The following is a 15624-nucleotide window of genomic DNA, read 5'->3' on the forward strand; positions in this document are numbered from 1 at the left end:
TTGAACCTGGGTCTTCTGGTTCATAGGCGAGTGTGTTATCCACTAGGCTACTACTACCCACAAGGGACCATGGGCGGTGCAGACGTGGCAGATGTAGGAGGAATCTCTGGGGTCACTGAGAGTCTGCTATGCACAGCACACATTGGATGGGCAGCCGCATACGCATAGTGATTTCACTTGTGAGTTCTTTCATGTGCTGGCATTCTGGGGGTCCCCAGTGTAACACTTGGAATCAAGTGCAGTGGGGACATAAGTTCTTTGTGAGGTGGGGGCTCAAGGGTATGGCCTGCACCAGAGTAATGCCCACTCCACTGGTGCCAGGATGCAGGTGGGCGGAATAATGTGGTCAGGAGTGGGGTAGCTATTGTCCCTTGTATGTCGCCAGGAGAGGGCATCTGTTTTTGGTGTTCCGTTTCCCGGGGCGGTAGGAGAATATGTAATCGAACAGGTCTTGAAACACCAAGAACGGGTGTGCTGTCCCCTCCAAACTGTGGCACCGTGACTCCAGTGCCAGTTTGATCACAAGGAGCTCCCAGTAGCTGATGTCTTAATTGCCTTCTGCTGAGTCATTGTGAAAAGAAAGGGTAGCTTTTGATTTGTTCAGGAGTCATTGGAAGAGGACCGTCCTGATGGCCAGACTGAAGACGTCAACCTCCACTGAGCGTCAGGGTGGATGAGGATCGTAGCCTCATCCACCATTGATGAGGCCTTCAATAGAGGGTTGTGCTTGAGGAGACCACAGGAGATGGGTGGGTCTACCCCGGAGCAAGGACGTAAGTGGCTAAGCCACCTGTCTGTACCAGTGTATGAACCAGCAGTAGAAAGTGGTGAAGCCCGGGAGCTGCAGTTGTTATATGTTTCTGGGTACCGGCCATCCCGTGACAGAGGAGATCTTGGCTGGATCCATTGCAATCACCTGTGGACCGATAATGAACACCAATAAGGTGGTTTGGGTGATATGGAAAGAAGTGTTCCAGCACTTCTGGCAGGGGTCTCAATCAGCCTGACATCAGGCTACCATGCTCAGTCGAATGGCCAGGAGCAGTGGTGGCCTAGTGGTTAAGGAAGCGACCCCGTAACCAGAAGGTTGCCGGTTCGAATCCTGATCTGCCAAGGTGCCACTGAGCAAAGCACCGTCCCCACACACTGCTCCCCGGGCGCCTGTCATGGCTGCCCACTGCTCACCAAGGGTGATTGGTTAAATGCAGAGGACAAATTTCACCATGTGCTGTGTGTATCACATGTGACAATCACTTCACTTCACTTCACTGAATGTCTCAATCAGGACATGTAAGAATACCTGCAGTGCTACTGATCTATGGTGCTGTCCTTGTGGGCCCCTTATCTTCTTACCAGCCATTACCCTTCCTGGTTCCATTCCAATGTTCCAAGCAGACAATTGTCCAATTTGTGGCTTACCAGCTGCCCATCCCATACTCTACACACGTCAGTCCACTATTCCATGTCACCATCTGGCATCTCCAGTCTCTGCTCTGCCTTCACCTTGTATTATTGTTATTGTTTAGAATACATTCTTGGGTTTCCCGCATGATACTGCCATCTCTGCAACTTGTGTGCCCAACAGTAAGCAACAATGGTATGCTGAAAGCTAAACTGAGACAAAGGGGAAAAATGGGTTAACTGTGTGTTCTAAAAATTCTGTTCCAGACAAACCTTTACAGGCTGGACACCCTGGTGTGGCAACTGGATCCAGATCAAAGTCAACAGCAAAAATTATGAATGAGCTCCATGGATACACCTATCTCATTGTATGAGAGCATTTCTACAATCACAGGAAAGAAAGAAGTAATCAGGCAGGATGAAGAGGCTTTGATGTCTATGTATTCATCTAGTCCTGGTCTGGACTGTCAAATTTAAAAGTCAATGTGGGCCCTGAGCTAAAACGTTTGCCCACCCCAGCTCTAGGGACTCCTGCCAAGAGTGCAGTTTTCAATAAATTGCCTACTCTCCATTTTTGTCTTTTGCTCCTGTTTCTTTTTGTATTTTGAACAACCTGGTTATGATCCAAAAATATAATTTTATTCAGGAGTGTAGTTGAGCCTATGTGTATAATTTTAGCCTGGTGTTTAGCAATGCAAAAATAAATTCATTTAAACTTTTGCACCAAATTCCATTAAAACCATATGTTGTACACTGTAGTGGGCTGCAGCCCTGCCCTGAGTATGTCCCTGCCCAAGCCCAGTGTCCCAAGATGGGCTCTTGCAACCATGACCCTGAGTAACAGGACTGAGCGGTTAAGGAGTGAGTGTATGTTGTACAATCATTCCACTTGAAAAAAGGAACAGCAGTTATTAAATTATACAATATTTGTAGTTTAGAAAATAATTTCTATATTTCTATTTTTATTTGTTCAAATACACACATAACATACACATTAATGATTTCCAAAAAACTTGGTCTTTTATTAATTTGATTCCTATGAATAAATAGTTGCTGACTTATCAAATCAGATAAGATACTGACTAAAAAAAAAAATTCTAGTCATACATGCTAGCTTTTCCCTTATGTACTGTTAAATATTATAAATAAATGCAGTTTCTCAAAAAAAATTCCTTGAACATATATAGATTATAAAAACCTGTACACAGTTTACTTCAGGTATTCATAGCACACAATGAGTGTCATCAATGATCAACATGCACAGGTATAAAGCTTAAAACCTTTGGGTCTCAATGTCCAAAGCACAATAGGGGTAACGCTGCATGAATCCCAAGAATCGAACATCGATGAAGGTGGGAAGTTCTGATGAGAAGGCGACACATGGGCGAGCTTTCATATATTCTTTCATTTGGGAAAAAAAAAAAGAGAGAGAAAAACGTGAGTGAAAAGTACTTTGAACAGTAAGATAGTAGTGTTCTTGGTTTTGCTGACAGTTTCTTCCAGCACATCAACTTTGTGTAAAGAGAATTAACTATTTACTTGCTCCATAACATAATCCACAATCCAATTCCTATATGTGCCATAATAATAAAATCAATGTTTGACACTGCTGTGGCAGAGTAAGCTGACTGTTAAACAGGGCAAATGCCATTCACTGTTACGAGGTCAGTACCCCCAGAAGCAGGGTTTAATGCCGTAATAACAAAGTAGCAGACATTGTAAAAGGTGAAGTTAAATATGATTAGTGCACCTCTTGTTTTCCTCATCAGAAAGTAATTTAAATGGAGGTGTAACTAAATTATTTCTGCATGTGATTTGCAGTCTTGAGTGCTACAAAGATCACAGACCATAAATGTGCTTTGGTGTGACCGTTTTACTCCAACACATTGGTGCACAAAAGATTCAAAGAAAGACTACGAAGAGGCCAATAGAAGTCTCTGCCATAATTAGTGCATCATTTACTTCATCTCAATTAGGATTATATACGCACTGTATGCATTTCTAATTTACTTTTATTTGAAAGGTTACATTCCCTTACCATAAGCTGCTTGTGAAAAAGGTTTAGTAATATATTAATCAAACAAATTGATTACAAAATGCAATATTGCATTTTGTAAGGTCCCTGCAGTTCAGGTAAATTATGTAATTTACACTGAAGGGGCATAGTCTAAAGAGAGTGTAACAAATAGAAGTATTGTAATCGCTCTTAAATGTACAATGACACTGACATTTAAACAGGACTGAATAATTATCCATTAATCTTATGGGGATGAATAAACTGTAACTCACCTATAGACTAAGTGTTGAGTTCTTTGTCCAGAGGCTCTCTTGAAGTCAATGATTTTGGGGCCATTTCAGTGGGAGTCACTGGACTCTGGGTCATTTCTTGTTCTTTTTCATTTTGCATCTGCGCATAGACGTTGAGGCCTGGGATCTTCCTTAAGGAAAGATTTACAATGAGACAAGGGTGAAAGCAGCCATTCAATAAGTTTTGTCATGCTATTCTTGTTTATCATGTTCATACCTCATAGACTGATTCTGATTGGTGTTGCTTATGAATGTATATGAGAATAACAGACATGTCATGCTTTTCTTGTGATGTATTATCTTGTGATAAACATTTCTAATAAAAAATCATAGAATTTTAGAAATGTGACATGACTGCAAACTTTTTTTTTTTTTCCCAAATGCTGAATGCATTGGAGGTCATTGGAGGCTGCTAGTCTGACACTCAGTTTGTGATTGTGTTGTGCTCAGAGACAAAGAGGTACGTCTGTCAAATCTTTGGCCGAAACACATTACCTCTTGAATTTATAGATGACAAAAACAGCTAAACCCACTACTACAACTGACAACAGCATGAGCATGGCAGAGGCACTGTGGTCCTCACTGGTATCCACTAGGGGCGCTGTGAAGCAAAAGAGAGTTTAAATCAGCCAAAGCAATATGGTAGGAGGGTAAAACATCTGGCAGGCGACTAATGATGTCAGTTACATTAATAATTAGTATATAAACCATCCCCTTTGATTCTTCTTGCAGGACAAACTTCTGAAGAAAATATGAGGGAGCTTTTCTAGTTAGAGCTCATTAAGCAAGTTCTCGTGTATGGGTATGGAGCTCACCTGCTGATAAGTGGGCAGCATATACTGTGATCTGTATTCCTGGTCTCAGTGTGAACTTCACTAGGTTCTGATTGAGAAGTCCCAACACTACTTCTGAAAGCTAGAGAACAAAAGAAAATGAAGGACTATGTTCATAAATAACTGATGCATATACAACAATTTTCATATTGATCGAATAATGGAAACATTTACAGAAATTCTCACATTATTATTATTAGAAAGCCCAATCAGTCCATCAATCCTTTTTTGCAAACCTTTATGTAAAGGATTGGGGTCAGTAACAATCCTGATTGTAGCAATTCTAGTGTACAAGGCCAGAACAAGCTTTCATAATTTGCAGAATCAATCTGAGCAAATTTAGTTCACAAAACCTGCATGTTGGAAATCCGAAGAAACCGGTTAAACCCAGGTATGCTCAGCCACCATGTCACCATTAGTATATAACATGATGTAACATTAACTGTATGTTTTTGGTTAACTGCACTAACAAATCCTAGTTTTATTTTATGAGCATGTCTAGTTCACTTCGTTAATTCCTTCCATCCTTAAGCCTCAGTCAGCCTCATTATATTTCATGGTCCGGCTTCATAAATGTGCTTTGCCTCATTTAACAAATGAACCATGGTGTAAGCATCTCTTCCAGTCCTTCATTCCATTTTTCTTTTCAGTTTAAAATTAGACTCACTCATAAATTATTACTTATTGTTACTGTGCACAAGGGTCATTAAATCTATTCTAAATTTTAATAAGCAGTCCACACACTTCACTTGTGACCATGCAAACCCTGAATGAAGATTTACTGCATATTTGAATGGAAGGTGAGAGGGACAGAACGTGGTCTAAATGTGCTGGGTAAGACAAAAAAATCCATACTGCAACATTTGTGAGCAATAGAGTCTATTGTTATTTTTTAACAGATATTTTACAGTGGTGGCCTAGTGGTTAAGGAAATGGACCTGTAATCAGAAGGTTAAAGTATCATCCATCCACACACTTTCACGGCTGCCCTCTGCTCACATAAGTGTGATTTAGTTAAATGTGTATACATAAAGATACAGTTTGCATGAGTGTTTGATAGAATACCTGGTCTAAATGCATAGCGCCCTTCTCTGACGTTTCCTCTGCCAGGTATTTGTGTGGCAGCAGGTAAAACTCTGCAGTTGTTGGGAGGCCAGGAAGAACTGTAACCAGCAAGAGCTCCTCGCTGATCCCTGTGGCCTATGAAAGAGTTATGGAGAGGAGATTTAGAGATTGAGTTCATTCATTAGCTTTATTATTCAAAATATGTATAGAATCTATGTATAGACATTCTAATGCATTATACAGTTAGAGATTTTATCTTGTGCTACTTATGAAAGATGTCTCACCACACTTACCATAGTGTGTGCATTAATGCATTTGCCTTCTTTTAACGGAAGAGCTGGATTCTACAAATGCCATTTTAAAGTCAAAATTTTCCTAGCACTGAGGTGACCCTGAGTATTTTATGAGGTTCAGCCATTATGCACATTGACACTTTCAAATGCACTAGTTCATGCCCAGTAGTTAAACATGTCCATTTAAGGTTAGTGAAGATGTATTAATCTGGACTTTTCCACGTCCTTGTCATTCTGGTCTACACGGTTGAAAACTCACCCAAGTCAAAATGCTTTTAAAGGTGAATAATGCAGAGTAGCTGCATTTTTTTCATCCAATCATAAAACTTGCATCAGACACTGACAAGATATTGCTATCAAAGTGAATGTGGTAGACTGCAAAATTGTGGCTGTGGGCAATGTAGAGCTACACTGCATTTGCTCTAACGAACCATTTTCTCTACATTTTTCTAATTCTAGCCATAGACAGAGGATATGAAAGGACTACATGATGGTGTTGGTGTAGATCCATATGTTCAGATAGTGAGACATTCTGAGGGCTATAGCGTTTGACGTTTTAAATCTCACTTGAACCATGGAGTTCTTGATGACCCTGCTGACGTCTAGTCTCCACTCAGCAATGTCCGGATTGTGCTCATCAAGATTGGGGGAAAAGGCCAACAGTTGAGACCTGAAGTACTCTTAATCAAGAAATAAACAGAGCATGAAACAGTGACACAACAGAGGAGTGCCATGATCAGGCTGTTCGGCAAAGGAGTGAAGAGACCCACCATGGACTGCAATGGTTTTCTTGTCTTGCATGATTGCGTTCCCTGTGGACACCTGCACAGTGACTACATTGATTCCTTCTTGGGTGAATGTAAATGTGATGCTTCCCTCCAGGGTGATTACTGGCTGCAAATAAAATAAATAAAAAAGAAATTGAGAAGTCAACAGACAACTACTATGTTGTACAAGTATTTTAAATGTTTAGCCATTATTTTAATCATCAAACCACACATAACAAAAATAAACACTTTCACAACACCTATAATTCCCACACCCATTAGTGTTCACAAATCTGTCTAAATCCGTGTTAGTGAGCATTTCTCCTTTGCTGAGATAATCCCTCCCACCTCACAGGTGTGGCATGTCAAGTTGCTGATTAGACAGCATGATTATTTCATGGAGGGGGGTAAGAAAACCAGCCAGCATCTGATGTGGCCACCATTTTGCATCAACACATCCAGAGCACCCCAAATATGCTCAGTGGGTGACATGTCCGTGAGTATGCGGACCCTACAAGAACTGGGGTGTTGTCAGCTTCCAGGAATTGTGTACAGATCCTTGCAATATGGGGCTGTGCATTATCATGCTGCAACAGGAGGTGATGGTCATGGATGAATGGCACATCAATGGAAAACACCTCTCCAACGTGCCAGATGCCATAGACACTCAAGTGGGTTACAATGACTAACTGCAGTCAGATCCAGACCCCGATGAGGGCGACGAGCATGCAGATGAGCTTAGCTGAGACAATTTCAGGCAGTTTGTGCAGAAACCTGATTGTGCAGAAACCCTGTCCCGGTGGATGGTCTCAGATAATCATGAAGGTGAATGTGCTGGATGTGGAAGTCCTGGGCTGGTGGTCTAAGTAAAAGGCACAGCTGTGCAATATTCACGCTGTCTAATCAGCACCTTGATATGCCACAACTGTGAGGTGGTACGGATTGTTTTGGCAAATAAGAAGTGCTCACTATCACAGATTTAGACAGATTTGTGAACAATATTTGGTATTGTAATGGCTCTTTTGTGTACATAGAAAATGTTTCAGATATTATACAGTTCATGACAAATGGGAGGAAAAAAAAAAAGTGTTACATTTACAGCATTTATCAGATGCCCTTATACAGAGCGACTTACAATCAGTAGTTACAGGGACAGTCTCCCCCCTGGAGTGTCATGCTCAGGGACACAATGGTAATATGTGGGGTTTGAACCTGGGTCTTCTGGTACATAGGCGAGTGTGTTACCCACTAGGCTACTATCACCACTCGTCATATTTATGTGTATAAAATGTGTGTCAGATTGGGCAATTTGGTTGATTGTCTAATGAGAATAGTAATTTTGAACTTAAGTATGTTTTAACTCCAGTAATTGTATGTATTTTAAATTATTTAGCATTATTTATGTATGTGTACGTAACTTCAAACACTTCCCATCCCTGATTATTCAAAAATACAGACACACACACACACACACACACACACACACACACACACACAAAGTGAGACCAGGTATACATTTGTTTTATGCAAAATAAATCACAAGGGTTCATTATCATCTAAGCCTCTTACTTTGCTTTATTTGCACTAGAGAAGAATATAATGCTGGCTATTTCTATTTTCTGAATGCTACTCATGACTCACTGTAAACTTTAATAGAGCAGGGAGAATCAGTGATTTTCACTTTAATAGCTGCTGTAAAAATGGCCTTATTGCAATTCTACAATAAAGAGCACCAGAAATAAGACCCAATCACCTCACTGTTATTTCCAAGCCACCAGATGTAGGTAACTGTTCCCACTTGGCTGGGCCACAACACAGTGGTCAGGTTGACTTCCTTTTTCTTAACAACAACAAATGGCACAGAGAGATGAACGTACTCCAGCTGACCTGAAGATGGATGCAAACACAACAAGATGAACAGGGGGAAAAAAGTAAAAAAATGTTCAACATTTACATTATATGTGCTATTTGTTAATTAGGTTTGGACAAAAATATAATGAAGTTTAGTGATATAACATTTCAATGGTCACAATGCAAAAAACATTAATAGTTAACATTTTCATACATATAAAAACATTTTTACCAAAACCATGTTGAAATACAAGCACTATTTATCATGAATGTGGGTCTGGGCCGCACTTGCGGCGGGTGCTGAAGCAAGCAAGGATGCTGCTCTATATGAATTGCCAGTGTGCATGGGTTTGGTTCATTGCATGGGCTGGGGAGTGTCTCCACAGTGGGCTGAATGCAGGCAGAGCCAGAAGGAACAGTAGAACCAACCGTGGAGTACTGGTACTGGAAGGTTCTGAGCTGAAGATGGATCATACAGAAATAGGTAGTCACAGGGGCAGATGCGGTGTCTGAGACAGGAACTAAAGGGTCATCAAGGGCTAAGCGAGGGTCCGAGTACATTGAGGGCAAACAGAAGCAAGGGTAGTCCAGGAATCATGGTTGAAAGGCAGGCAGTTGGTAACTCATGAAAACAGGATCAAGAAACTGCTTACTACAGCATGAGGTTTGTCAGCAAAGAGTTTGTGCAGTGTGAAATTTTGCCCTAGGTTTGAAGCACTTCCTGGTCAGCTGGGGTATGCTGCGTGCCCTCTGCTGGTCTAGTGGATGGGTGGGATATGAAGTGACTCATATGATACTCAAGGGATGCATTTTGTATGTATAAGTGGCAATCAGGAACTTACATGTTATGTGTAGGTAAAGGATGGTGGTCTCCAACCCCATGCTGTTGGCAGCAGTCGCCACCACTCTATATATGCCCACGTTCTTGTACATGTGCTTGATGCCATCGTCAATGGAACTGACATTGGAATATGTGATGGTGTTGCCATCCCCGAAGTCTAACATGATGCTGGTTTGGGAGCCATCACCCTTTGGAGATGAAAACAATAGCAATCATTTTACTGAGGTGACCAAGGCAGTGGTGGACTAACCTTCTGATTACAGTCCTCTTCCTTAACTGCTAATCAAGTCAAGTAATTTAGTTTTCATTCAAACCATCAGAACAACTGTCTGACAGTGATTTGCCTATCAGCAATTATACAGGAACAGTTTACAGGGTTCATTGGATAAAATGTTTTCATGTGGCAAATATGAAAACCCTCCCCATTTATTTGCACTGGTTTACACATCTAACAGAGTAGGAGCTAAAGGGAAGATTAATTCTCTCTCAAATGGAATACCGATAAGCCTGTGGAACTTTGTTTTCATTAATAAAATAATTTTAAAAATAAAGAAAATTCAATTACAATCAAGATGTTTTTATATGAAAACTATATACCTGCAAACTATAACAATTATTATGAATGTTAATACTAACGAAAAAAGGCCTTCAAACAACTGTGCACTTTGTAAGTTTTGCAAAACAGCACATAGTAGGAAATAAATAATCTATTTCTACAGGTTGAAGTATACTTAACTGAAAGCAGGAAAATTCTTCCCACTTCCAGCTGGGCGTGACACTATTCATTGTTACACCATCCATGAATAATGCTTGTACCGTTAAATTGAATAAACAATTTTGTTTGGGAAATAAATACAAAATGCTAATAGCAAAATTGTACATGACCTTAAAACATTACTTTGGCGAGTTTATCCGCATGGCACACCATAACTTGACAATTTTTGCCATATCTTACTCATAAATATGTTCCAAATATGTCAGATTGTAGATTTCTATTAGACATTGTGGGAACTCCCACCTCCAGTTTGCTTCACTACCTCTTTACTCCATAATAACATAACACATTGGTTAAATTACATTGATACAAACAATGGTAATCAGATGTGACCTTTTTAATACATTTTTGACAAACAAGTAATGAGTGTGAAGTCAGTGATTTGAAAATAATTCTGGCCACAAAAATTGACACTTTGGATGTTTGGACTTGTGTACTCACTGCCAAATGGTGTTTGAGGGGACAGTAAATGTGCACTGTTACACATGTAATTACTTATACAGTTTGTATATCAACATTGTCATCTCTTCAGTGCTGTCCCAAGGAAAGATATAATAACATATTTACAAAAATGTAAGGTGTACACTTTTTTTTTTTTTTTTTTTGCTTAAAAAAAAAAAAAAAACAAAAACAAATTGGTCCACGCATTTAGAACACCAGGGTTAGATTACTGCAATGCATTACTGTCTGGATGCTCTAGTAGGTGCATGAGTAAACTCCAGCTAGTTCAGAATGATGTAGCGAGAGTTCTAATTAGAACCAGAACATTTGACCACATCACCCCGGTCTTAAAATCACTGCACTGGCTACCCATCAAATTTAGGATTGACTACAAAATTCTACTTTTGACCTATAAAGCCCTAAATGTTCTCAGCCCGCAGTACCTGACTGAGCATTTAATTATTTACAACCCGCCACGCCCCCTGTGTTCAAAGGGTGCGGGGTCACTAATGATAACCAAAGAACAGAAGGTCAGAGCTGGGAGCAGATCCTTCTATAAAGTTACACAGCCATGGAACGGCTTGTCAGTCAGTGTTCGAGACTCCAACACAGTATCAGTGTTTAAATCTAAACTGAAAACACATCTGTTTACTCTGGCCTTCTATTAAAATCCCAGGCTTCAAATACTGGATAGCAGCTTCCAACAGAAACATACACAAATAAGCACAATTAATTTAGTTGAAGTTTGCTCACTTACCTCCTCCAGAAACACCAGGAAGGTGACATTACTGTTTAAAGAGGCAGAAAGGCTGCCCTCATTGGTGACCAGGTGAAGACCTCTGGGAGCTTGGCTGGGACAATGCTGCTTGTGGGCTGTGTATAGGTCCGTGACCCCTCCTGTGCAGTTGTTGGACACCACTTTTCTGTAGCTACAGGTGAAATCCGGAAAAAAACTGTCAGCAGTTTATTTTACCATATGGTTAAATTGACCACAATAAAGTGATGGCAGTGGTGGACTAGCGGGTAAGGACGCTGACTCGTAATCGGAAGTGTTTCCAGTTCAAATTCCGTACTGCCAAGTTGCCACTTAGTAAAGTACCATACCCACACAGTGCCCCCCCAGCAGCGCCAACGTGTTTATTTTCGCAAGGACAACAGGAACAGACAGGAGAAAAACACGAAAGAACAAGGAACAGTCTTTCTGTCACGACTATGGACTTACGAGGGAAGGAAGCGCACAGGTGTGACAAGCTGGGAAGGGATTTTTATTATGAAACAAACAATAAAGAAATAAACAATGGCTCGGTGGCCAAAAACAATTTAACTTAAATAAAGAACATAAACAAACCCGCAGGCGTGTAGCGATTGCCAGAGCTCAAAACATAAACACATACGCTAACGGAGGTCAAGTTCATGAATGAGTTCACGAAAATGATGGAGATCTCTGGCATTTATGCGCCGTCAGGATTGGCCACCGGTGTTGAGCCCAGCTGCAGTCAATCCTGACAGAGGGCTATGTCCTCAGAGCCCCAGCAGTACCATCAGTGGAGGCGGCGGGGCAGACGGCAGCAACCACAGGGCTCCTACCCTGCTGTATCCTCCCCTTGGAGGACCCGGTCCCTCAGGCTGGCTCCCCGGCGTGGTCCCACGTGGCGGCCCCGGACCCTATCCGGGTACGTGCGGGCCTTGTCTCCGCACATCCCCTCTGACGCGTCTTGTGTCTTTCCCTGCACCGCGCAGGGAGGTGGCCCCGGAGCCTCCGGCAACCGTTCCAGGCCCCCCAGGCTGGTCCAGTCAGACACGCGAGGATGGTGTTGATCTCATCCGTGTCTGCTGCCCCACTGAAGGGTCCCGGGACCATTGGGCTGTCCCCCACGGGGCTGGGCACATCGTTGGAGATGGTGGTGGGCATGTGGTGTGGAGGGGGGTGGACGTCTTCTCCAGCAGGTGTGGGCGCTGGTGCTGCGCTGCCATTTCGCTGGAGAACGTCCGGGCAGAGGGAAGGCGGGTAGAGGGAAGGCAGCGCAGTTGCTGGCTGGCGACCTCCTGTAGCCCTCTTCCACCAGTTTTCCTCACACTGCTGGGAGGGACTTGGGTCTCCACGGACCTTGCGACGATCTAGGATGGGCACACTGTCTTCGACACTCTCGTCGTTGTCCGTGTCTCCCTCATCTTCCTCATACCCCCGGAATTCACGTGGGTCATCATGGATGTCACGACGATCTCGGACGCACGCAATGGGCGGAGCCATCCCGTCACCGACCGCCCAAAAAAAATCCACGTCATCGCCGCTTTCATCATCCGTGTCCTCCCACCGGTGACTCCGAGGGTCGTCCACCCTGCGGACATCTTGGACCCATGGTGCGATCATCTCCCATGGGCAGTACTCTGGCCATTCGGGCTGGAGCCTGCCCACCTCCTTGCTGGATGAACACCCCTGGAAGTGACGTGGATCCCCCACGGACCTTGCGACGATAGTGGACGGGCGCGATGTGCGGAGCCCAACTCGCGTCTCCCGTGCTCTCGTCTTCGCCATTGTCCGTGTCGTCCCAGTCCATGGGGAGCCTTGCCAGCAGAGATCGTGGGGTTCGCATCCTCTGCGCTCGTTGCCCACGTCACTTCCTTGCTGCTGCCGATGACATCGTCTTCCCCTCACCCGATGACGTTGTCGCTTCTGGGTTTCACGGTTCCACCAGTGCTCAACCAGAACAGGCGGCGTGTCTCTACCCCGGCGCCCATGCTCGTCGTGCCGGGCTGCATCCTTCTCGGCGTTTCTTCTCCTCTGCTTCTTACCTCTGCGCTTTTGGGTGGATCTCCGGCATTCTGTCATGACTATGGACTTACGGGGGAAGGAAGCGCACAGGTGTGACATGCTGGGAAGGGATTTTTATTATGAAACAAACAATAAAGAAATAAACAATGGCTCGGTGGCTGAAAACAAATTAACTTAAATAAATAACAAACAAACCCACAGGCATGTGCCGATTGCCAGAACTCAAAACATAAACACATACACTAACGGATGTCAAGTTTATGAACGAGTTCACGAAAATGCCGGAGATTTCGAAGGGGTGGAAGTCTCTGGCATTTATGCGCCGTCAGGATTGGCCACTGGTGTTGAGCCCAACTGCAGTCAATCCTGACACTTTCTTTAGTTGAGTTGACGAGGATTGGCCGAGTCGTTTGCAGGCAAAGGCAAATGATTGAGCTGCGAGAGGAATCCATCTTGGCTATTTATAGCCAGGAGGTGCGTCTCCTGCTGAAGGCACGCAACAATGCCTTCAGATCGGGTGATGCACAGGCCTACGGCATTTCCAGGGCGAACCTGAAGAGGGGCATCAAAAAGGCCAAGCACTGCTACAAACTAAAGCTAGAGGAATACTTCTCCAATGCTGATCCTCGACGCTTGTGGCAGGGCATTCAGGCCATTACAGACTATAAACCCAGCAACTCAGCCCCCACAACCACAAATGTCCTCTTTCTGAATGAGCTTAATGACTTTTATGCTCGCTTTGAAAGAGACAACAAGCAACCTGCTGTCAAGATCCCCTCATCTACCGACCACTCGCCCATCACATTCACCTCCTCAGATGTTTGCACTGCACTGAGTCGGATCAACGCGCGCAGGGCTGCTGGACCAGACGGCATCCCGGGGCGCGTACTTAGAGCATGTGCAGAGCAGCTCGCTGGCGTATTCACGGACATTTTTAACATGTCCCTCGCCCAAGCAGCTGTTCCAACATGCCTCAAATCTACCTCCATTGTACCAGTGCCGAAACATTCTAGCCCAACATGCCTGAATGACTACCGCCCTGTAGCACTCACACCCATAATCATGAAGTGCTTCAAGCGGTTAGTCCTGGCACATCTGAGGGACTTCCTCCCACCAACTCTGGACCCACACCAGTTTGCGTACCGTAGGCGCTGGGAGCTCAGAATCCATTCCACCGTGTAGTCAGGACCTCTGTTGATGATCCATGGCAGCAGGTGAAGGGGTGAGGTAATGAAATGCTTAAGATTGCTGACGTAAAAGACAGGATGAGCTCTGTTTGTAGGAGGGACTTGGAGATGGTAGGTCACAGGCTTGAGCTGGCTGAGGATCTGAAACCGAGGGGACAGCCTGGATGACATTGTTTGGAGGTGGAGGTTCTGGGTGTAGAGCTACATCCACTGCCCTACATAAGCACAAATTGGTAACGAATTTGCTGGGCAGTGGTGCAATGAAAAGGGGTGATGAGAGCAGACTGCACTTTCCTCCAAGTGCGTCTGCAGCCACAGATCAGCTGACTGGCAAACAGGGCCCCCCTGCAGGCACCTGGAGGGCAAAGATGGCCGGTTGTTATCCACAGCAGATCTAGAAAGGACTGAATCCAGTGGCAGATGAGACCTGCAGGTTGTTTGCCAACTCCACCCAGAGCAGGTAATATGGCCAGATGCGTTGGTGGTGGTCGCAAAACACTGCAGGTATTGTCCCAACTGTTGATTGGCTCATGTGACGTTAACACTACTTACCCCAATGACCGCCGCTTTTTTCTGCGAACATGAACCCGGCAGCGCCGCAACATCCACAGATGTTGACATTCGTGAAAACAAACATGACGAGGGAAGGGCAACAGGTCAGGAGAACAACAGGAAGGAACAAGGAACGGTCTGTCTTTAGTTGGGTTGACGAGGATTGGCCGAGTCGTTCGCAGGCAAAGGCAAATAATGACTTAGCAGAGAGAGGAATCTATCTTGGTGTCACCTCATTTACGCGGTGCTTCCGGTCACGTGTATGGAATCATGTGACATTAGCATTACTTACCCCAACCATTTTAACGTGAAAGAATGCATTACAGTAACACAGCAGTGAAATTCTCACACCTTGCATAATCCTACCTTTACTTTATTGAGTATGTGATAGTTATATCAGTGTGTGTGTAGGGCTGTACTCTTTGCTCCATTTCGTTTCTCTTCTTGTGTGTCTCATTCGTTTTTAGCCTGGACTGGTGGGGGTTTGGGAGTATGATTCAGTGTCACACTTAATATAAAGAGGATTGGTTCTGAATTG

At 43.7% G+C, this 15624-nt stretch overlaps 1 protein-coding gene across 3 annotated transcripts in view; it reads right to left on the reverse strand.

Annotated features, from left to right (window-relative positions):
• Window positions 1–1154: 1154 nt before the first annotated feature.
• The window catches only part of sorcs1 (sortilin-related VPS10 domain containing receptor 1), a 115657-nt gene continuing 101187 nt past the window's right edge, over window positions 1155–15624 (reverse strand). For 2 of the 3 annotated variants that reach the window (XM_028971828.1, XM_028971829.1), the window contains 10 exons: window positions 11332–11503; window positions 9360–9546; window positions 8420–8553; window positions 6670–6793; window positions 6467–6579; window positions 5607–5741; window positions 4524–4623; window positions 4204–4309; window positions 3691–3839; window positions 1155–2802 (listed from right to left, as the gene is read on the reverse strand). In XM_028971828.1, the coding sequence (XP_028827661.1) occupies window positions 3698–3839; window positions 4204–4309; window positions 4524–4623; window positions 5607–5741; window positions 6467–6579; window positions 6670–6793; window positions 8420–8553; window positions 9360–9546; window positions 11332–11503 (1213 nt within the window). In that variant the 3' untranslated portion in view covers window positions 1155–2802; window positions 3691–3697. The remainder of the gene's footprint in view (window positions 2803–3690; window positions 3840–4203; window positions 4310–4523; window positions 4624–5606; window positions 5742–6466; window positions 6580–6669; window positions 6794–8419; window positions 8554–9359; window positions 9547–11331; window positions 11504–15624) is intronic. The other variant, XR_003749072.1, reaches the window with a different exon arrangement.

The sequence above is a fragment of the Denticeps clupeoides genome, chromosome 3 (assembly GCF_900700375.1).
Source record: "Denticeps clupeoides chromosome 3, fDenClu1.1, whole genome shotgun sequence".
Taxonomy (NCBI): Eukaryota; Metazoa; Chordata; class Actinopteri; order Clupeiformes; family Denticipitidae; genus Denticeps; species Denticeps clupeoides.